This window comes from Cygnus olor, chromosome 1 (assembly GCF_009769625.2).
Source record: "Cygnus olor isolate bCygOlo1 chromosome 1, bCygOlo1.pri.v2, whole genome shotgun sequence".
NCBI lineage: Eukaryota > Metazoa > Chordata > Aves > Anseriformes > Anatidae > Cygnus > Cygnus olor.
In genome coordinates this window covers 114,322,424-114,338,618 of record NC_049169.1, presented here as the reverse complement: position 1 = coordinate 114,338,618, position 16,195 = coordinate 114,322,424, and the positions used below count along the sequence as shown (strand labels likewise).

Sequence of the window (16,195 nt, the reverse complement as noted above, 5' to 3'; positions counted from 1 at the left end):
CGGCCACGTGACGGCCGCCGGCCAATCAGCATGCCGCTCCGCCCTCCCCTCACACACTCGCGCACACGACGGGAGGCGCTGAGGGGCGCCCCGCGGGAGGGCCGGGTCAGCCCGGCGGGCAGGGCGGGGAGCGGGGCGCCCCCCTTCCCCTTCCTTCCCCCCCCGCCTCCAATCCGGCTGGATCCTGTTGCGGCGCCGCTGGCGCTGCTGGGATGGGGGGGGGCGGCTTCCCTGCGCGGCGCGGCTGGCGAGCGGGCGGCCGCAGCGGCTCGCCGTGAGGCACCCGGCGCGCAGCGGGGAAGGGGACGAGGGAGGGAGGGAGCGGGCGCCGCAGGGCCGCGGCTGGAGCCATGCCGAAGAGAAAGGTGAAGCGATGGGGGGGGAGAAAGGGGCCGGGGAGGGGGCAGCGGGGCGCGGAGAGGCGGCTAAGGGAGGAGCGGAGCGACCCCGCCCGTTCCCCTCAACAGCACCCAATGGCGGCGTCTGGAAGGTTCTGCTCCGAAGGCAGCGGCGGGAAGGGGCGGGGGGGGGGGGTTTAGGGGGTAAGGGGGTGAAGGGGGGTGGGGCGGGGGGCGGTGTCTCGTGGCGCTGCGCCCCGCCCCCGCGCGGCTGACGCGATGTTTGTGTTGGCAGGTGAGCGCGGCGGGAGGGGAGGCCGCTGAGGAGGTAAGTCATTTGGGGGGGGGGGGCGCGGGGTGTAAGGGGGGTGGTCCCGGTGCCGGTCCTGACGCCGCCGGTCTTTGTCCTTCTCTCCCTGTAGCCGAAGAGGCGATCGGCGCGGCTGTCTGCTGTGAGTAGGGGTGCGAGGTGGGAGGCGGCCCCTGACGGGGCTAGGGGAGGGCTGACGTCTTCTCGCGGCCGGGCCCTGACTCGTTGTGTCTCCTCAGAAACCCGCTCCTGCCAAAGCGGAGCCGAAACCCAAAAAGCTGGCGGCAAAGGTGAGAGAGCGAGGAAGAGGGGAGGGAGGGGAGGTGGCGGTTCGGTTGGCTGTGCAGGCGCCTGGGGACCTCCCGCCCCGCAGCACGGATGCCAGGTGTCTGAACGTTTTTATTCATCTTCTCCTGTTCCGTGTGGGAGTGCTCCTTTCGCTAAAGGATAGGTTTGGCATGCTTGTACTGGGACCTGCAGGTGTACTAGAGAGTTTTGTTCCACCCTGCCTGGTTAGGCCCTTGTAAAACACTCAAAATAATTGCAAAGTAATCAAAAGTATTGCGAAGAAACACAGGCGCTGTTTTGTTGGTTGTTAGGTGATATTTTGGTGCTGATCATGACAGCTGTGCACAGAATTGGATTTTGTTGCTGTCTAACAGAAGGGGATAGAATATGCTTTCAAATTAAAGCAGTGTCTTACAGCAGGAAAACATTATTTGAAGTACTTACACAAGCTGTTGAAAAAGATCCACATTTCTATTCATGTAGTCAAGCTTCGTGTCTGTGTGTGTGTGTTGTGGTTTAGTAATAATGATCCAAATTTTAAGTATAGCCTGAGCAGTTCAATAGTTGAGGTGTAAAATCTTATTTTCAAAGAAATAAAGAGGCTCTGTATCTATTGGCATGTTGGTGTATTTTTGTGTGTTCGTTTGTGATTATAAGGGGGTTTGGTTTGACTTTGTTGTCAAATGTATGGCTTATAGTGTTTCAGAGACACTAGTACAGAATTCTGCTTTTTGGGCCTTCTGATGTCTTCACTTCTATAGTCCTCAACTGATCAGTACTACACCTTCATTCCAATGGGTTGAATATTGGTGTACCCCCATTCTCTGAGTTTACAGCCTAAAGGTTTCTGAAAGCTTTCAATTTTTCAGTTCCTTTTTTCAAGTGTTTTTCTCAGCAGTGCATCTAATTGCTGATGCCACTAGTTGGAGACTGCTATTTTGAAAATTGAAACACAGAGGTCTGCATGTTGTGAGATCGTTACCTGGTTTTGTGATACTGAGTCTTAGCATTTATTACTTCTACTGAGGTGTTTTTTTTTTTCTTCAGTGTATTTTAATTCATCTCTGTGCTCTGGGGGATTTTAAAATTAATAAATCATTTTCTAAAAGCAGTACAAAAGCATTTCTGAAGTTCTGTGGACGTTGACAGTGTAGTTAGTGGATAGAAGATGCTGCAGTGTTTTTTTGTTTTTTTTTACATTGCGCCCTCTGTATATGTGCATATCTTACTGCATGTTTGTGTCCAGCTGTGTAAAACACTTAAAACTTTTGCTCAATAGTTAAAATCATTTGGCAAGATTGTATGATGAAGACAATATTTTGCATATGCATTCATATAGAACAGGAAATGTATTTAAACGGCTAGTAAAAAGTTGTGTAAGCCCAGTAGCCTGATGCTTTTTTGTTGTTTTCGCTCCAAGTGTTCCTCACAAAGTATGGAATACATCTGACCCAGTGGTCTCTAATCAGAACTGCGTGTTTCTACAGTACATGGAATGAACAAAAATGAAAATTCTTTTTCTCAGAGTGAATTTTAGGTCAGAGACAATAAATTAGGCCATAAGTTGAAGAATATCCTTCCATTGAGTGCATGCAGTATTTTTAATGAGATTACACACACCTTAAGGGAGATCAGTGTAGTAGTCTTCAGCTTAGAAGTATAAATGCATTACATTCTCTTGTCACTTACTCAAATTGAACCTGCCCAGAAAAAGTGTTAGTTTGTCATTTACGGAAGACTTCTGTTAGCGTCATTAAACTGTGACGCTAATGTTTGACAGGTGGTGTCAAAAACAGTGCTCCTATGTCAATCTTCATTGACATAAATATTTTGAGGATCAGCTGGGGGACAGGCAAACTTTGTAGCATTTAGTTGCTGTAAGGAGTATCTGGGAGGATATGTTACAGGTTTATACAAAAATAGCTCTGAGCAAATACTTTTCTCCAGTCTGTTTAACAACAGTGACGCCAGGTAGAGAGGATGTGATACACAAAGTGGAAGGACTTCACTGCTGGTTTGGTTTTTTTTTTTAGTTCTGCCACAAGAACTTAGAGCACATATGACAAATTGTTCTGCCTTGCTGCTAGAATTAAGTACTACCATTTTTCTTTCTGATAGGCTTTTTCAGATGGGTTTGTACCACTCTAAGCAGTGCTTTTATTTACTGTACAATGTGGTGGTTTTAGATTCTGTGAGCCTAACATTGTCATAATGCGTGCTGTTCAGGGTTGAGGGATGGAAGAGAAAAGGAGAGGTTTATCTTGTCCTGATTTGATTCTCTCATTGTACTGACTACACGAAATAGGGATTGTCTGTATGTAGTTTGGAAGAGGCTTTTTTGGCAATTCAACTATGTATTAGCTCACTGGTTGTTGGTAGCAGCTCTTGCTGTTTGGCAAGTCCATCCTGTTTTTGTTTAATTGTTTTCAAAGTTTACCTTGTAGGTTATATGAACTTACTTACTGAAAATTGATTTAATTGTAGGATAAGTCTGAGGACAAGAAAGCTCAGTCAAAGGGGAAAAAGGGGCCTAAAGGAAAACAGACTGAAGAGACAAACCAGGAACAGACAAAGGACAACTTGCCTGCAGAAAATGGGGAAACGAAAAGTGAGGAGGTAAAGTTGTCTGTATTCTTTATTCTAAAACAGCTGGATAACTTACTGTACTAGTTACCTAAACATCTGTCAGAAACACATGCAGTTCTTTTACTAGATTCTATTTCTGTGCAAAGAAAGATAAAGGTTATCAAAACACTAGTAGATAAGCCAGGTAAATTCTAGTTGCTCCAAAAAGAGTTGCAGTGATGTGGTAACAGTCCTTGAAATTATGGAAAAAGGTGAGAATTTTACTAAAGTAATGTCCTTCACCAAGAAGCTGTTTTGCCAGCTGGAAGAAGGGAAAGGCTGGTGCAGGGATGGTAGAGAAAGTTGCAAGAACTACTCATAGTTGTTGAGGAATGTGCCAAATTAGTCTTGATGGTAATACCTTGCTAAAATGGCCGTGGTTCTTTTTTTGGAGTTAGTGATCATTTAACTTAAAACATCCTTTACACTACTCCTTTTCTGGAAGATGGGCATCACTTCTTCTTAAATTCAGGATGAGATTTGTAGGGAGCAGTAGTGCCTCCTATGGCAGCTGTTAACAATTGGATAAAGCAGGTTTTTCTGTAGGCTTAGAATTACTTTGAGGTTTCTGCAGTGTTGACTGCCTTGCTTGCTTCAGTTAGTCAGTTGAGTTTGGTCAGATCTTCAGAGGCTTTGTTTTAAATTTAAATGTGATTTATTTTTCCTGTCTGGTTTGTGTATTAAATTTTCTTTTTTTCAGTGTGCACGTGTATTTTCAAGTAGGGGAAAAGTGTATTTGTTTTTTAGGTAGATGATGGGGTTTTGTGGGCAAGGAAGGTACAGGATGATATTTGAGCATGCAGGACAACTTATTTGGAGTAATGTTTTTTCATTTGCAAGCTTACGGTGTGATGTTCTTGAAAAAGTGCTATAAGTAGCAATTCATTGGTAGGCTGGAGTTTGTATGTGGCTCTCGTTGTTTATCACCGTTGCATGATTCAGGCCTTCAATTTGTGCATGTGGCATGTCAGTAATAACAAATCGAAATTTGGTGATGTTCCTCATCTGTTTAATACTCTGGTGTAAAGATGACATAAACCTAAGGAATGGATGATGATTTTTAGGGCACATCTTCATGTTTATCTTATGTTGGTCACCCCAGTCAAAATCACTGAACTAATAGAATACCCAAGCCTAGACAAGGCAGTCTGTCCTGTTCGACATTAGATACTACTGTTATAAACCAATACAATCAGTGATGCTGTTGTTAATTCACAGTCTCCTGGACAGACAGTGAATTCTTACGGTAAAAAGAGCGTGATGCCCATGGGGAAAAATGGCTACTGTACTTCATCCTTCCAAAGCCTTCCCCCAGGTGGCAGTGAAGACAGCTGGTGTTAGGGTTCCTGTTTCAGTTGTACTGTGATTAAATAATACCTTCTCCTGTTGGTGCTGCAAAGCCTTGGAATAGTTAAATTAAGCATAGTTTTTATGTTGATAATAATGTTACATTCCTTTTTTTAAAGTATGCTGCAAAAGCAGTGAGTTTTCCAGTCCAAATGGGGTTACAGTTGTAATCAATTAAGTTTGTATGAACTTGTTCTGAAGTACAATATATAGAAGCTTGACTTAAAAATGATGTAGCTCTGCTAAGTTCAGTGTATTTTTACAAAGTGATGTTTAGTTCAGTGCAGTACTGAGTCCCTAAAACTTGCTTGCCTCAAAATGTACTAAGATTTGAAAATGTTCAGTGCTGCACTTGGGTGCATAAAATGCATCTATAATGTTTTTTCTAAGCACAATTTTACACAATGATTTTAACTTAAAAAAAAAATTTCTTTCATAAAGGCAGTAATTATTGAAATAGACTTTGTTTAAAAAAAATCCTTTTCAGCACATATTGAGTAGTAACAATATCAACATTCTGAAATCCATACTGATGCATCTGAGGAGATAAAAGGCCTTTCAAGAAAGCTTGGTTTTAGTAGGTTGTTGTCCAAGAGAAGTAAGCAGATCATGGTACCGATTAATTAAGACTACAAAGCATGGTGTGTAGAAACAAGGCATGGTTGTTCTGTATGTCAAGTTAACTCAATTGCACATTAAGAATGCTATGAACTAAAAGACTTCATTGCTTAGAAATTTTTCGCGTTGAAGTGTTTTGTTTTCTCCCTTTGCAGACCCAAGCATCTGATGCAGCAGTAGAGAAAGAAGCTAAGTCTGACTAACGTCTGGTACCAAGTCTTCGATTGGTGGTCCTTATACTTTTCTTCTTGTACAATTCAGAGGAATATTTTTATCAACTATTTTGTAAATGCAAGTTTTTTAGTAGTTGTAGAAAACACATTTTTAAAAAGGAGAGAATCCCAACCCATTTTTTTACATATTTAGATAAGTGTAAATGCTTTTTTTTAAGTGGTAAAATCATGTACTGGTTGTCTGTTTTCTATGAAACCAGAAATTACTGGAATGTTCGATAAAGGAGGGGGCTTCTTGAAGTTTTGATGAGGCTTCACGTTCCATAGATGGTGAGGGACAATTTTTTTATCCTATTGAATGACGCATAATACAGGTTGGACTTTAGAGTTCGTAATGATATGTTGAGGATGTCTTAACATTGTAGTTATTTATCTATGGTTGTACCATCAGTAGAATTGCTTACCTAATAAACTGCTCCCTAGTGTTGGATTTCTTGCTGAGTGATGTATATCTGTGACAAAGTTATTTTTGGTAGGTACAGCTTGATTTTTCTCAACAACTTTGTAATTGTGGTGTGAAAGATTGGAAATTTTTACTTTAAATGCTGAATAGGTAAAAGGTTCTGATTGGTAGACTTAACCGCAGCTGGTACTTCACATCCTATTTTAAAGGACAGCTTGTCTACAATGATCAGATGAAAAATATTTGAAATAGGCTTAAAAAAAAAATAAAACCATAGTTTTTAGATTAAAAAACCCTATGTGAATAAAAACAATTGTAAAATTGTTTGTAGTGTCTGTGATCACCAAACAAAAGCCAAATAAATCTTGATTAAGAAAGGATGTTTCTGTAGCTCCTGCATTGACTATGAGAACTCACAGTATAAGTGGTGTAGTCATTGAACACATTGTGTTCCTGTTGGAAAACAATGAATAAATAAATACCTACTGGTTTTGATTCCTAACTGTATTCTTAACGTTGGTAAAAACCCATACTTTTCCAAGAGATGGGTGGTAACGCAGGCAGTGAGCGGCAAGTAGAAAAGCGTAGTTGCAGTCTTGAGTGGACTTAGAGATGGAAAGTTGATAGTGTAGTGGTGCTGCTTTCGCTTTTAAAAAAAAACAGCATCGGATCTTCTTGTCTGGCATCTAAGAGATGGCACGTGTGCTTGTGTGGAAACAGTGCTCTGAGGAAGATGTGTAAAAACAATCCTCTTGAGTGTTAACTGTTGTATTGGAACTTCTTTTGGAATGTATTGGAACTGCATTGGAATTTCCCCAATCAACTTTTGGGGAAAGTTGACTTGTGACTTTAAAACACCTGATGTTTTTTTGATTTCCCTGTTCATGAGGGAAATGAAGCTAGGCTGTGAACTTCCCTGGCTAGCTAGCTGGGGTCATGCAGTGGAACCCATAGATGAAAAGCAGGGAAACAGTGCGGGCAGGAGCAGCAAGGGAAGAGCAAGAAGACTTCTGTTCTCATGCTGATGGTCTGTTAGGTAAGTTAACCATGCTGTGAGCAGCTGTGCCTGCTATATAGGATTGCAAGTTGACAGAGCATGGTTTCAAACAAAAGTAAAATCTAACCATGCTGAGAGCTCCTTCATGTAGTACAAAACTGTCCTGATTCTCACTCACTGTATTAAAAAAATAAATATTAACAGCCTTTCATCAGAAGGGGACATATACTTTATATGTTACTTTATCTTAAAAAATGAAACCTATGACTGGGAGAACCTATGACAGTATCACTTTAGCTCCCCCAGAGTGCAATTGTTCCCCCCCCGCCATACTTCATTTTTGCTGTATCGCAGCTGTGCGTAGTAGCAGGGCTTTATCCTATCAGCGTGATGCCAGTCAGCTGTCCTCCTTGTCTTGGGAGGAGTCATGATCAAAAAGTAACACGTTTTTGCCTTTGTTTCTTCTTTTTTCACTTTGATGTTTATGCTCTTAACACCTGGAAGTACAGTATCTGCGTCCTCTTCATTTTTGGTGCTGTCTTCAACTTCTAATAGTTCTAAAAAGATACCCAAGTTTCACCTCTAACTTATTTTCTCAAAGAATACTTTCATCTGAGTAATTTCTCATATGCTTTCATGTAATAAAGCATTTTACCCTTTTTACTTCTTACCTATTTATGAAAAGATTAGTTTTTCCTCATCTTATACAGAGGATGTTTTCCAACACTGGACCACAAAGTGCTGCTGGTCCAATCCTGACACAGGTGTGTTTCTAGCAGAACACACCTGGCTTTGACTTCGAATTCTGTGGTATTTTAAAAGGCTTGAACTAAGTTTATGCCACTCTTTCTACAACACCTCCAATGCCTTCCATTATCTTATTTGTTAGTTTAATTTAGTAGTAGGGTGCAATGGCTGCTTATGTGGCCTGTTTGCTTTCTTTGTGTTTTTACCAAGTCAAAAACAGTTAAATGACTAATAAACTTGCAAGTGAGTATCCTGAAATAACCTCTTTTACCTTCTTATTGAATGCCTACTTCTCATGTGGTTTGAATCTCTAATGTCGAGATCCTGCTGACTTCCAACATGTCTCTAACATATATTAATCATAATTGTTCCCTAATATTTACTCTTGGGGACAAAGTTATTTCTCATTTTATCGTGGAAGTGAAAGGACTCAGCTGTCAGGTAAATCAGGGGCAGCCTGCCTTTCACAGGACAGAAATTCTCACTGAAAGAAGGAAAGGAACGAGAGTAGTTGTGTCAGGAACACGGAAACCCTACGTCTGCTTGGAGCAGCACAAGCTCAGGCCTGAAAGGATCCTCTTAGCTTTACCTGCGAAGGGAGCTGCTGGTGGGGTAGACTTGGGAGAAGAGGGGGAGAAAAATGATAGCTCTCAAAGAAGCACTGTTAGTCATCATAAGCAGTCCACTTAAGCTGAAAGAAATTTCAAGCTAGGCAGTCACACCCCATGAAAAGTAAGGTGATATAAGCAGTAGCTACTATGGCCCTTCTCCACATGGTTTGAAATGTCAGCATGTTACAGCAAAACCCAATGCTTCAGCTACTGGGAGAGTGAGGAATTGTGTGTGTTGGCACGAGATCTCAGTCCTGCGTGTGGAGAATTGGACTGGGAGGTACGTAATAAATTGTCTGACAACAATTTCCAGGGCTGTACTTTGGAAATAGCATTCCTTCCTGTTGCGACAGCAGGTACGTTTGCTCTGTGTGACTGAAGAATGGAGTGACGGTTAATGAAGATCCGCACGTAACACGCCACATAATGGGAACCATCCACTTCAACGTCTAGAGAGCAAACCCAATTTCCACGAGGTTATTTGATCTCCAGAACGTGCTCCCCGCGGCAGCACTCTGCCGCCGTTCCTCCTCCAGCGCCAAGCACCCCTCAGCTCTGCGCTGCGACACCCAGGGCGGTGCGGGCGGCCCTCAGGGGACGAGGGGCTGACAGGCCGCCGGCTACCGGCCGCACGAGCGCAGCGCCCCAACGGCCGTAACAGTCCCAGCGCGCGCCGTGGCCCCTCCCGCTCCTGACGGAACGGCCCCCGCCGCCCAACCCAGCGCAAACCCGCGGCCGTGATCCTTCCGCGCCCGGCCATCTCGTTCCCCTCCGCCGCGCCGTCCCGCTCTCCCCTCGCGCTCCCTCCGCCGCACGTCTCACCGCGGCGACGCGCTCCGTCCCCGCCGACCCCCTTCCTTCCCGGCCAACCACCCTCACCGGGAGCGGGGACTACTTTTCCCCTCCGCCCGGCGCAGGCGGCGGCGGGTGGCGCAGGCGGCGATGGCGGCGCTGAGGCTGCGCTAGGCGCCGGGGGGGGGGGGGAGCGCGAGCGAGGGAGGCGGGGGAGAGCAGAGGAGGGGGGAGGGGGCGCTGACAGGGCTTTGCTGAGCCGGGCCCGGCCCGCGCCTGCCGCCGCCTGAGCCCGGCAGCCCGCAGGAGGGAGGGAGGGAAGGAAGCGAGGGGAGCCATGGCCGAGCCCTCGCCTTCCTCCAGCTCCGGCGGCGCGTCCGTGCCGCTCATTGAATCAGGTAACGCCGGCGGGGCGCGGCGGGAGCCGGCGCCGCTCCCTGCCGCCATCTTCCCGCTGCCGCCGCCGCCGCTCAGCCTCACCCCCCCCCACCCCCCACCCCGTGTCTCTCTGTCTGTCCCCGTCTCTCCCGCAGAGCTCTACTTCCTCATAGCTCGGTTCCTGACCACCGGGCCCTGCAGGAGAGCGCTGGAGGTGAGTACCGGGGCGCCGCTCGCTCACCTGGGCGCACACGCTCGCTCGGAGCCCTCGGCCGTTCGGTGGCTGCTGCGGAGAGGATTGCAGGGGAGGTGTGAGCGGCCGGTACCCCCATCCCCCGGCCCCTCGGCGGCCGCCTGACAAGCCCCAGCCCCCGGCCTCCCGTCCCCGCTGATGCCTTGTTTTCTCTTTTTTTTTCCTCTTCTGTTTCCCGTGTCTCCGCAGGTGCTGGTGCAGGAGCTGGAGCAGCATCAGGTCTGTGTGGAATCCCCGCCGGTCTCACCCCTCTCGCTGTAGTAGAAAGCTTCTTAAGTCACTCAAGTTTCTTCCGCTCCCACGTCCCAACTTTTTACCCCCCCTCCACACACGTTGTGGATGTGATCTCTTCCCTCCTTCCCCTCTAACTTACTTATCTTTTTCCTTCTCTGTTTAGTTACTTCCTAAACGGTTGGATTGGGAAGGAAATGAACATTACAGAAGTTACGAAGAATTGGTGAGACTTTTTTTCTTTAAAAAACCCTTTTAATTAGGATGGTAACGCTGATGTTAAGACGTTTTAACCTTTAAAGCTAGGCCCAAAGCTTTAACTTGCAGATTCATTCCTGTTCTGTTAAGGCACTGGAGTCCCTGTTGGAAAAGGCGTTTGATGTCTTTACATTAGACTAACAAAAACACAAGTGGTGGTTTAAATTGAGGATATTGTTTACATAGCAGAGGTGGAGCTTGGCGTTGTGCATTGGTACATGCCGCTGCCTACAGACGGGCAGGAGCCAATCTGGAGCACGGTTTCATTTCAGAGTTTCGCGAGCAAGTTTGTCAAGCACGTTTTGATTTGATGGTATTTATTTTCTGCTTGGCTTCCTTCATCGGTCCCCTTCAACAGATTAGGAAATGAAATCGCTGTTCAAAAATCAAGGCTTGGCAGTTGTGGTTCCTATGAGTGTGCGCTCTTTCTCTGGCCACTCACTGGTCATAGCTTTGTTTCTAAACATTACAAAGATACGAGTGACCTCTCAATGGCATATACTTGAATGCCTTCTGCCGCCGATATTGTTTGCACCAAATGTTTCCTTCCATCCCGTTTTAGAATGGAAAGCTGCTTTTATCTTGGCGTTTTGTTTTACTGCTTCTTAAACTGCAGAATGTATTTGGCAGTTTGAACCTTGTGAAGTGATGGCCTGGTGGTGCCTGGCCACTGTAGTTCTGTGCTGGTTTATTGTTCTTGGTCATGTTTTCTTTAGACAAATGTTTATTCACCACCCACCCCCACCCGGGTTAGGCATTCCAGGTTAATGGACTTCTCCCTTACCTGTCAGCTTGTGTATTGTTATAGTTAGATCCCCTCGTTGTCCCTCATGTGTACTTCTTGAACACTTCCGGGTAGTGCTTGTGTAGAGAAAGAATGATATTTTGTTTATAACGTTTTCTTAATTATTTAACTGCTGCTTAAAATGATAAACTGGATTCCATTTCTTTTAGTTGTCAGTGTGGTCAGTTGAGCAAATGAGGTCTTAAATTAATGCTTTAAGTCACTAAAAGGCCAAGTCTTGCTAAACAGGAATACTTTCAAGCTCTGACTTGAATTTAGCAGACATGAAAGTAGCATTGAGTTTAAAAGGGCTGTCTGTTTTTTGTTTGTATGTTTTTTGACCCTGATTCTTCTGGGACTTCAGGAGTTTTCTGTGTTCATGCATATAAAGTTCTCAAATGAATTCTTTAATGTGTGCCACTTCTACCTCTTTTTCCTGTACAATTTACAAGAAGTACCTATGCAGGATAATTGTATTTCAGAATACTCAAAATTCGTCTTCTGAAGCTTTTAGATTCTGCTTCTGAGGGGCTTTGGGAACCTTTTGTCCTGCATGTCTCACTCTGAATTTGCATTGACTGCAGATAAATAACAATCAAGTGGTACGATTATTTCTTTTCCTTTTTGTTCATCGTGGAACTGGAGCAAGAGTTTAAAATAACCATCTTTCCAAAATCTGAGTAAAGCTACTTTTAAAAAGATGCTAGGTTTGGTAAGCGTGCTTCTGTAAGTGACTCCTGATGATGGCGTGCAAGCAGAACGGTTTATAATACTTGACATAGATTATGCTGAGCGTTCTGTCCTGAATATCTTGGCTGGTACTACTCTGTGCAAGTTGAAGAGGCAAAATTTAGAAAGAAATGATGAAAAAGTGCATTTTTGTAGTCTTACCAACTAAATTTGTTCTCATAATCAGCCGTAACCATTTGTTGAGCTGATTTACTTCAGTATGTTTGGCTGTGTAGTAATGTTAACTGTTTCACTGGTGTTACCAGCCGCTCCCCAAAGAATACACCCGATAACCCCACAAACTTTGTACATTACTTGGATTTTTATTCTTAAAGCACGTTGGGTTGTGGCTTAAATCATATTGCTCTCAATACTCTGTTTATGTTTGGGCAACTTTTTGTTGAACAGATCTTACTTGGCAGCGCACGGTTTTTTTTTTCCTGCCCTTCTGATTGTGGGATCAGCCTTATCAAGACTTTTCTCATTTATGTTCAGTCACAAGGCTGAGGGAGTAGCATCGTGAACTAGTTCTGCCTGTGTTTTCAACAACATGGGCAAGAGGCCGCATGTCGATGTTGTTGTGGCCCTTTGCCTCTCTTCAATGTCAGGGAATTGCCTCGCTGCTGGAGCAGCAGCACGGCTTCTGGCTCTGGCTGGTTCTTATGTGGCCCGTTCACAGAGTACAGTGAGCATGGGTATGTTTGTACCTGCTGATTCAGACCTGCCACTAGTTTAAATTTATCATCCTCTTGGTTTGGTTTACTGAAGTCTGTATAAACTCTGTGCATTTAACTTCTGCATTACTGTGATTGACTTCATCGCTAGTTTAGGAGTTCTTCTGACTGACCTCCGGGGCAGGTGGGGGAACCCCAAACCATACATCTGTTCTTGACTGAGGCATCTGATTGTACGTGGGGAAGTATTTTTTTTTTTTAGACTGCTAGATGTAAATAACGTGGGATCTCCCTGACTCAACAGGTGATTGTTTTGATCCACTTGGTTTAAGGAAGCACGTCAGTCTTATATTGTGTAGTGCTGGTTCTTCAAGGAAACTATATTGTACTCAAACCTACTAGACTGCACTTTACTGAACAAGTACTGTGTGCTGAAGTACTAGTTGCATGAATTCTCATGCTTGATTACAACAAAATTTTCCATGATACTGAGTTACAAGTGCCTGATTTTTATTAATAAAAAAATAATTGGGTGAGTTAGGCAAAGACGACCTTTGTAGGGTACCACAGAAATGGACACCATATGCATGAATATTGAGGACTTTCCATAGTAAAATACTGATGTGCAGTAGGTAATTTTACTGAAGGTGTTTTTACTACAGCTCTCCCATTCCTGAAGAGCACTTGCTTAGCTCAGTAGATGAGAGTTTTACAGAATTGCTTTTTTGTAATCTGAATTTGGGTATATTAAACATAGTTTAAATATTTATGTGAATATTGATACTTTTAGATTAATCTGTTCTGGATGTACCGTATACATGTTTAAAACTTTAATTTCTGTCAGGTGCTATCCAACAAACATGTGGCTCCAGACCATTTATTACAAATTTGCAAGCGTATTGGCCCGATACTGGATAAAGAGATACCACCCAGCATTTCGAGAGTGAATTCCTTGCTTGGTGCAGGGAGACAGTCCTTGTTACGTACAGCAAAAGGTATGGTTTGTTTATTATTTGAAATGGGTATGATACATTTTCATAAGTATCTGGTAAAGATTTTTGGATTATTTAAAGGCAGTGAGTTTTCACCAACGCGGCCCACGCTACTTCTGCATTGTGCTTAAGGAACCAAAACAGCAGTGATTTATATCTTAATAGAATAACTACATGCTGATTGTTGTGAAAAGGAAGTTTTAGCTTGTATCACGACAGTTACTGTTACTCTGAGTGCTGAATGTTGCCAGTTTTCAGTGTTTGCGCAATATAGTGAACCATCAGGGGGCAGGTGCTACTTCTCTCCCCTCCCCCAGCATCCTGAGTAGTGCACTGGCCCCTGTGGTTTTTGATTGTGGTTGCTGTTGTACTGTGTTCAGTGCAAATCTGAGGCAGTAAAACCAGTTTTCTGAAAGTTTTCTTGGTTAATGCAAATGGCATCAAAATTAGTACATGCAAATTCTGTACGTATGCAGAAAGAAAGTCCATGTCCATAATTTAAAGGAATGGTTGGCAATACAAAAGCATGTGGTTTATTTGATATTTACAGAGTAGATTTTGGCTTAAAATTTCCCTCTTTGAACATTTTGGGAGAGAGGGGTGTGTTCGTGTGTTTGTAGAAAGTTTTGTTGGGTAGCTAGATACTATGTTGTGGGACTGGTTTACTGGATGCAGTTGTTTTTCAGTTATCTGTCCTAACTGCTTTAAAGGATGTGCACTGCAGCGACTGTTTTATCCTTAGAGTTGTGATTGCAGTTATTTCAACATGAGTCAGTCAAAATGACTTTGTGGTAAAGTTAAGAATCACAGAATTGCAAGGTTGGAAGGGAGCTCTTGAGATCGTCTAGTCTGATAATTTTGCATTAATAAACGTGCTGTATATTTTGCATGATTTTTGTTTTTGTCTTAAATACTTTGCTCTGAAAATGAGTATGAAAATTTCAGATGAAAAGTTAGTTTTGTGTTATGTGAATTGCAGAGGCATCACCATTCAGAAGTAGTTCTAAGCTTGTTCCCCGCCCCCCCTTCCCCTTCGTTACTATATCAATTTTTCTCTCCCTTTCTCTGGTGCTGTACTGTTCATTAAAAGTTTGGGGGCTTTCAGTCTTCTGATTTTTTTTTTTAAGTTATTTCAGTACTGTGTATAAGACTATCTATAGGTGTATTCATTACCACGTTTTGAAACCGCAGTTGAACAGCATTTTTAACATGTGCTTGTGACAAACTTCCACTTGATTTTAAAGATTGCAGGAACACTGTTTGGAAGGGCTCTGCATTTGCTGCTCTTCATAGAGGAAGACCTCCTGAAGTTCCTGTAAACTATGGCACACCACCAAATCTTGGTAAGCCTTGTTCAACACCCATCTCTATTGATATGAGCTTATGAGGTGTATCTTGATACAGGTCTTGCTATGACACTGAAAATTGCACCTCAGCTGGATCTGGAGGCTTATCTGGAGAACTTTGTATGCCTTCACTGGAGTTAGGTATGGGTACAAAGGCCTGCCCACAGCACTTGTGAGATAGTAGCCTCTAGGTGAGGTCTGTCTCTTTTAATAAAGCCTGTGTATTAAGTAGTTAAACCAACAAGTATGTATTTGTGAATCATTCACCTTTGGATGGAAGGGCTGTCGTACGATTTAACATATAGAAAGCCAAGTGAAAATAAAGGTAACATTTAGCACTTCATATTTAGAGGCAGAAGTTTGGATTCAAGCAAATTTAAAGTACTGTCTTGCTTATACACAAAAAAAAATTGGAAATTCAAAGAAACAACAACCCTGACTTCATGAAATATGAAAGTCACTCTTAGTAAATCCTTAAGTAATGCATTAATGAAGGTAAATAATGATGTTTTAGAGTAGACTTGTTTTACACGTTAACATGTTAATTCTTTGATTTCTTTGTGTTCTAGTGGAAGTATATCGAGCAAAGCAATTAACTGGATATGCAAAGTTCAGTACTTCGTTTCCAGGAAGTATGTATCAGCACGTAAAGATGCACAGACGGATTCTTGGCCATCTTTCTGCTGTGTATTGTGTTGCATTCGATAGGACTGGACATAGAATATTTACTGTGAGTTGAAATAAATCCGAGTCTGAAAATAATCATAGTTGGATGCTAGGAAAAGAACTTTGAAATGCAGGCTATGCTAAAACTTCTCGAGGTGGATATCAATACTGTTAAAGTAGAGCTGATGAGCTCCATCTCAGTGCTCAAGTGTGACAATTTGGTAAAGTAAAAGGTCAGAAGCATCTAAGAAATATCTGTACTTCATGTCAGCACCTGACCAGATACCAATGCAGGAGCTTTCTTCAGTGACATAGTTGTGTGTTCAGCATTTTTCATGTTCTTCATAAAATGGTAGAAGAGGAATTTGTTTTACAGTCCTTTTTTTGGTCCTTGCCATTACTGTAAGGAATCTCCTCAAATTTAGTCCAGACTTTTTGCTTTATATGGCATAGATCTGTAATTTTGAACCATGATTAAAATTTTATTTCTTAGTGTGGGTCATATGACATTATTTTTGTCAGTTTAAGTAGTATACAGAATTTTAAACAGACTTGTAATTTTACCAAGCTCTGAA

General features: G+C 43.2%; 2 protein-coding genes and 1 long non-coding RNA gene across 9 annotated transcripts in view; 2 read left to right on the top strand and 1 right to left on the bottom strand.

Moving 5' to 3' along the window:
- Positions 1–15: 15 nt before the first annotated feature.
- On the top strand, positions 16–6,657 carry HMGN1 (high mobility group nucleosome binding domain 1). 3 transcript variants are annotated; one of them, XM_040577751.1, is made up of 6 exons: positions 16–105; positions 634–666; positions 761–790; positions 888–938; positions 3,421–3,552; positions 5,682–6,657. In XM_040577751.1, the coding sequence occupies exons 1-6, from the start codon at positions 31–33 to the stop codon at positions 5,727–5,729; spliced, it is 369 nt and encodes a 122-aa protein (XP_040433685.1). In that variant the 5' UTR covers positions 16–30; the 3' UTR covers positions 5,730–6,657. The 3 variants fall into 3 exon arrangements, with proteins under 3 accessions (XP_040433685.1, XP_040433693.1, XP_040433687.1); XM_040577759.1 differs by lacking the exon at positions 16–105 and adding an exon at positions 120–369 and having other exon boundaries at positions 638–666; XM_040577753.1 differs by lacking the exon at positions 16–105 and adding an exon at positions 121–365.
- Positions 6,049–9,561, bottom strand: LOC121079919. Its single transcript, XR_005825217.1, has 2 exons — positions 9,340–9,561; positions 6,049–8,892 (listed from the first exon to the last, which is right to left on the bottom strand). It is a non-coding gene; the product is annotated as an uncharacterized LOC121079919 (long non-coding RNA).
- Positions 9,503–16,195, top strand: part of BRWD1 (bromodomain and WD repeat domain containing 1) — a 56,711-nt gene continuing 50,018 nt past the window's right edge. Inside the window, exons 1-7 of one of the 5 annotated variants that reach the window (XM_040577596.1) lie at positions 9,503–9,707; positions 9,843–9,901; positions 10,130–10,159; positions 10,338–10,397; positions 13,461–13,611; positions 14,853–14,951; positions 15,524–15,684. In XM_040577596.1, the coding sequence (XP_040433530.1) occupies positions 9,647–9,707; positions 9,843–9,901; positions 10,130–10,159; positions 10,338–10,397; positions 13,461–13,611; positions 14,853–14,951; positions 15,524–15,684 (621 nt within the window). In that variant the 5' untranslated portion in view covers positions 9,503–9,646. Of the gene's footprint in view, positions 9,708–9,842; positions 9,997–10,129; positions 10,160–10,337; positions 10,398–13,460; positions 13,612–14,852; positions 14,952–15,523; positions 15,685–16,195 lie in introns of those variants that run through there. The other 4 variants (XM_040577606.1, XR_005825195.1, XM_040577616.1 and 1 more) reach the window with 4 other exon arrangements.

Coding starts and splice junctions, on each gene's coding strand:
- HMGN1 (XM_040577751.1), top strand. CDS start 31: ATGCCGCTCCGCCCTCCCCTCACACACTCGCGCACACGACGGGAGGCG. Junction 106..633: donor GCGCCCCGCGGGAGGGCCGG/GTCAGCCCGGCG, acceptor TTGTGTTGGCAG/GTGAGCGCGGCGGGAGGGGA. Junction 667..760: donor GAGGGGAGGCCGCTGAGGAG/GTAAGTCATTTG, acceptor CTCTCCCTGTAG/CCGAAGAGGCGATCGGCGCG.